The sequence below is a fragment of the Watersipora subatra genome, chromosome 2 (genome assembly GCF_963576615.1).
Source record: "Watersipora subatra chromosome 2, tzWatSuba1.1, whole genome shotgun sequence".
Classification (NCBI taxonomy): Eukaryota; Metazoa; Bryozoa; class Gymnolaemata; order Cheilostomatida; family Watersiporidae; genus Watersipora; species Watersipora subatra.
Window position 1 is genome coordinate 27,429,966 of NC_088709.1, and position 3,373 is coordinate 27,433,338.

General features: G+C 43.4%; 1 protein-coding gene across 1 annotated transcript; it reads left to right on the forward strand.

Moving 5' to 3' along the window:
* The first annotated feature begins 1,174 nt into the window (after positions 1-1,174).
* Positions 1,175-1,867, forward strand: LOC137388095 (craniofacial development protein 2-like). Its single transcript, XM_068074607.1, is given in 1 exon segment — positions 1,175-1,867. A coding segment is annotated over 1 exon segment (693 nt).
* The last annotated feature ends 1,506 nt before the right edge of the window (positions 1,868-3,373 follow it).

The following is a 3,373-nucleotide window of genomic DNA, read 5'->3' on the forward strand; positions in this document are numbered from 1 at the left end:
ATTCCCAGATGACGTTCCATGTTCTCAAAATCCTCCCCTCCCATTTATCAGGAAGCATCAGCAAAGAGCGGATACCAACACAAGCTAGAATTATCTACACCAATGGCTCATCAAGTAAAGGTTGGAAATATATAAAAAAGAAACACTATCTAGTATAACCTTATTTACAGTAACACCATATACATTACCATCGGAAAATCTTTCTTCTCTAAGCAAAGAGGTTGCTGTAACACTTTCTTATTTTACAAGGAATCATTCAAAACAGTGCAAGGGAATCTGCTTGTGAGTAATGGAACAAGGGTTTTTACTGTAATAAATTATATTAGGTGAAAGACAGTCTCGTCAAAGGTCATAGAACGAAAGTTGCTTTGCAGTAAAAATAAACTAGATGTAGGCATTCTAGAATAAACAAACTTGTAACAGCGGTAGGCGTTTTTGTGTTTATAGGAAAAACCAAGAATAAATCGTGCTTATGTGAGATTATGTCAAATGTAATGTTCTGCTGAATAAAAACTGCAATAGAGCAAAAATGGTCAGGTCATACTATAGATCTGCTACCGGTAACACATGCAACCCGGTACTACCTGCCACATGGGACAGGGTTGGTGGAAACCCCCAAGAGCGGATGAATCTCTTATAAGAAATCAACAGCTATCTACCACAATGGAGTGGAGCTCCAATAAGGCGTTGGATGCCCTGTACTACAGGCTTCTTCGGCAGCTCTTGCGCCTCTGATCTTCCTCAGATGTATCGGCTGTGCCTTCCCTCTGGCCGAGGATGATCTGAGATGAGAGAAGCACTTGATCAGTGTTAGGACCACCCAAGTCTGCTTTAATAGTCCTGGCGGTTTGTTTTTCACAACTCATCTGCTAATTCGAAAAGCAGAGAACAGCTGCATATGGTATTTCAGGAACCAAACACCCGGAGAAGAGTAGTTACCGGTGATATGTCTTGAATAATGGTGGTAATATTCAAGCGCCAGGGATTTCTCTTTAAAGTGGGAAGGACTTTTCAGGCCTATGGTAACTACCGCCCGCTTTAAACCAGGCAGCCCTTGATCAATAAGGTGCTTCAGTCTACCCACGGAATACCAGAAGAGGTGCTCTGGTATATCTGCTCAACTTCCCCTCAGAAAACAAAAATGACTATTGCAACCTGGAACGTCAGAACGATGATGACCGGAATGTCAACGGACAAAGATTTAGACCCAGCGAATACTACTATCAGGAAACCAGCTACCATAAATTCGGAGCTCTCTCGCCATGGTTTCGACATTGCTGCATTGCAAGAAACACACCTAGCCGGCACTGGTACAATCACAGAGGCAAACTATACCTTCTCCTGGTTTGGCAGACCACCTGAGGATTCAAGAATCTATGGTACTGGCTTTGCGATATCCAACCGACTGCTCTGTAGCTCACAAACACCTTCTGGTGTCAATGATTGCATATCAGTGCTCAAAGTCAACACCAAGCAAGGTACAATCTTCACTGTCAAAGCTTATGCTCCAACTTTGGCTGAAAGCTCTGATGATAAAGACTGTTTTTACCACACCCTGGAATACACCATTCGCAAAGCCTCCATCTCGGAAAGGGTAATTCTTCTAGGTGATTTCAACGCAAGGATTGGTGAGGATCAATCTAGCTGGCCCGAATGCATTGGACGCTTTGGTGTTGGCAACATAAATTAGAATGGACAGCGTCTACTACAACTATGCTGCAAAAACAACCTGGTTGTTACCAACACCCTATTTCCGGAGAAACCGCACAGAAAAGTGTCATGGCGTCATCCTAGTTCAAAGAAATCACATCAACTTGACTTCGTGATCACCAGATCTAAGCATAAAGAAGAATTCCTCAACACATGATCGTATCACAGCGCTGACTGCGATTCTGACCACAGCCTTGTGGTGTCAAAGCTGTGTCTTGAGCCAAGACCATGCCATAATCAAATCAAGGCATCAAAGAAAATAGATGTGTCAAACTTCCGGAACCAAAAGCTTCAGGAGTGTTATCATCAATCACTTGATAAGAAGATAACTGCTATCAATACTCACACATCCCCTGAAGAACACTGGGAGCAACTAAACTCTTCGATCCACAATGCGGGTTTAGAGTCCTTTGGTCTGAAAAAAGGCAAGATCCTGACTGGTATAGCCACTCTCGTGAACTCCTAGAACCTGCTTTTGAGAGGAAACGAGCTGTCATGTTGAAGTAAAAATCCCGGGCTACAAGACAAACCCTCGCTGACTACCGCTCAGCAAAAAGTGAAGCTCAGCGGACCGTGAGACTGCGCGTGCAGACTTACTGGGACTCTCTCTGCACCAGCATCAAAGTAGCCAGAGATTCTGGTAACATAAAGGAGATGTTCAGGGCTATCAAAGTGGCTATGAAACCAACAAAACAAAATGGAGGAGTTTTGAAAAAGAAAGATGGAACAGTTATTGAGAATAGAGATGCAAAGTTAGATACATGGATTGAACACTACAGTAAACTTTATGGTTCCGAAGGAAATGCTGACAGAGAGTTTATAGATAGACTGCCTGGTTTACCAGTCAGATTAGACCTAGACGAGCCACCTGACCTTGATGAAGTTGTTAGATCCATCAAAGACCTGCACTTGGGTAAAGCTGCTGGCATGGATGCGATTTTGCTCAAACATCTCAAAGTGGGACCAGACTCGTTATTCAAGCAAACACACATACTCATATCTAACAGCTGGTCTACGAAGTCAGTCCCCCAAGCTTTCAAGGATGCTAAGGTCTCAACACTCTACAAGAAAAAGGAAGAGAGATGTGACTGCAATAACTACCGAGGTATCTCCCTTCTCAGTGTGTCAGGAAAATTACTGGCAAGAATACTTCTATCAAGACTGCTCAGAATAGCTGAAGATGTATACCCTGAATCACAGTGCGGTTTTAGATCAGGACGCTCAACCACTGATATGATATTCGCTGTTCGTCAACTCCAAGAGAAATCTCGGGAACAGAGAGTGCCTCTATATATGGCTTTTGTTGATCTAACTAAAGCGTTTGACCTTGTCGACCAAGGTTCCCTGTTCACAGTTCTGAGGAAGACTGGCTGTCCTCCTACTCTCTTCGCCCTAATTGAGTCATTCCACAATGGAATGCAAGCTCGATTACAGTTCTATGGTCAGCTCTCCAATCAAGTTCCCATAAAACGAGGTGTCAAGCAAGGTTGCGTCCTTGCCAAAATCCTCTTTGGCATATACTTCTCGTATGGGTTCAAACTGACAAACAGACAACTTCACCAATCCAGTGGTGTATCACTCCTCACACGTGACGATGGAAACTTCTTCAATCTTGCCCGCTAAAAAGCGCGCTCTCTTACTGAGAAGTTCATCATCAAAGAAC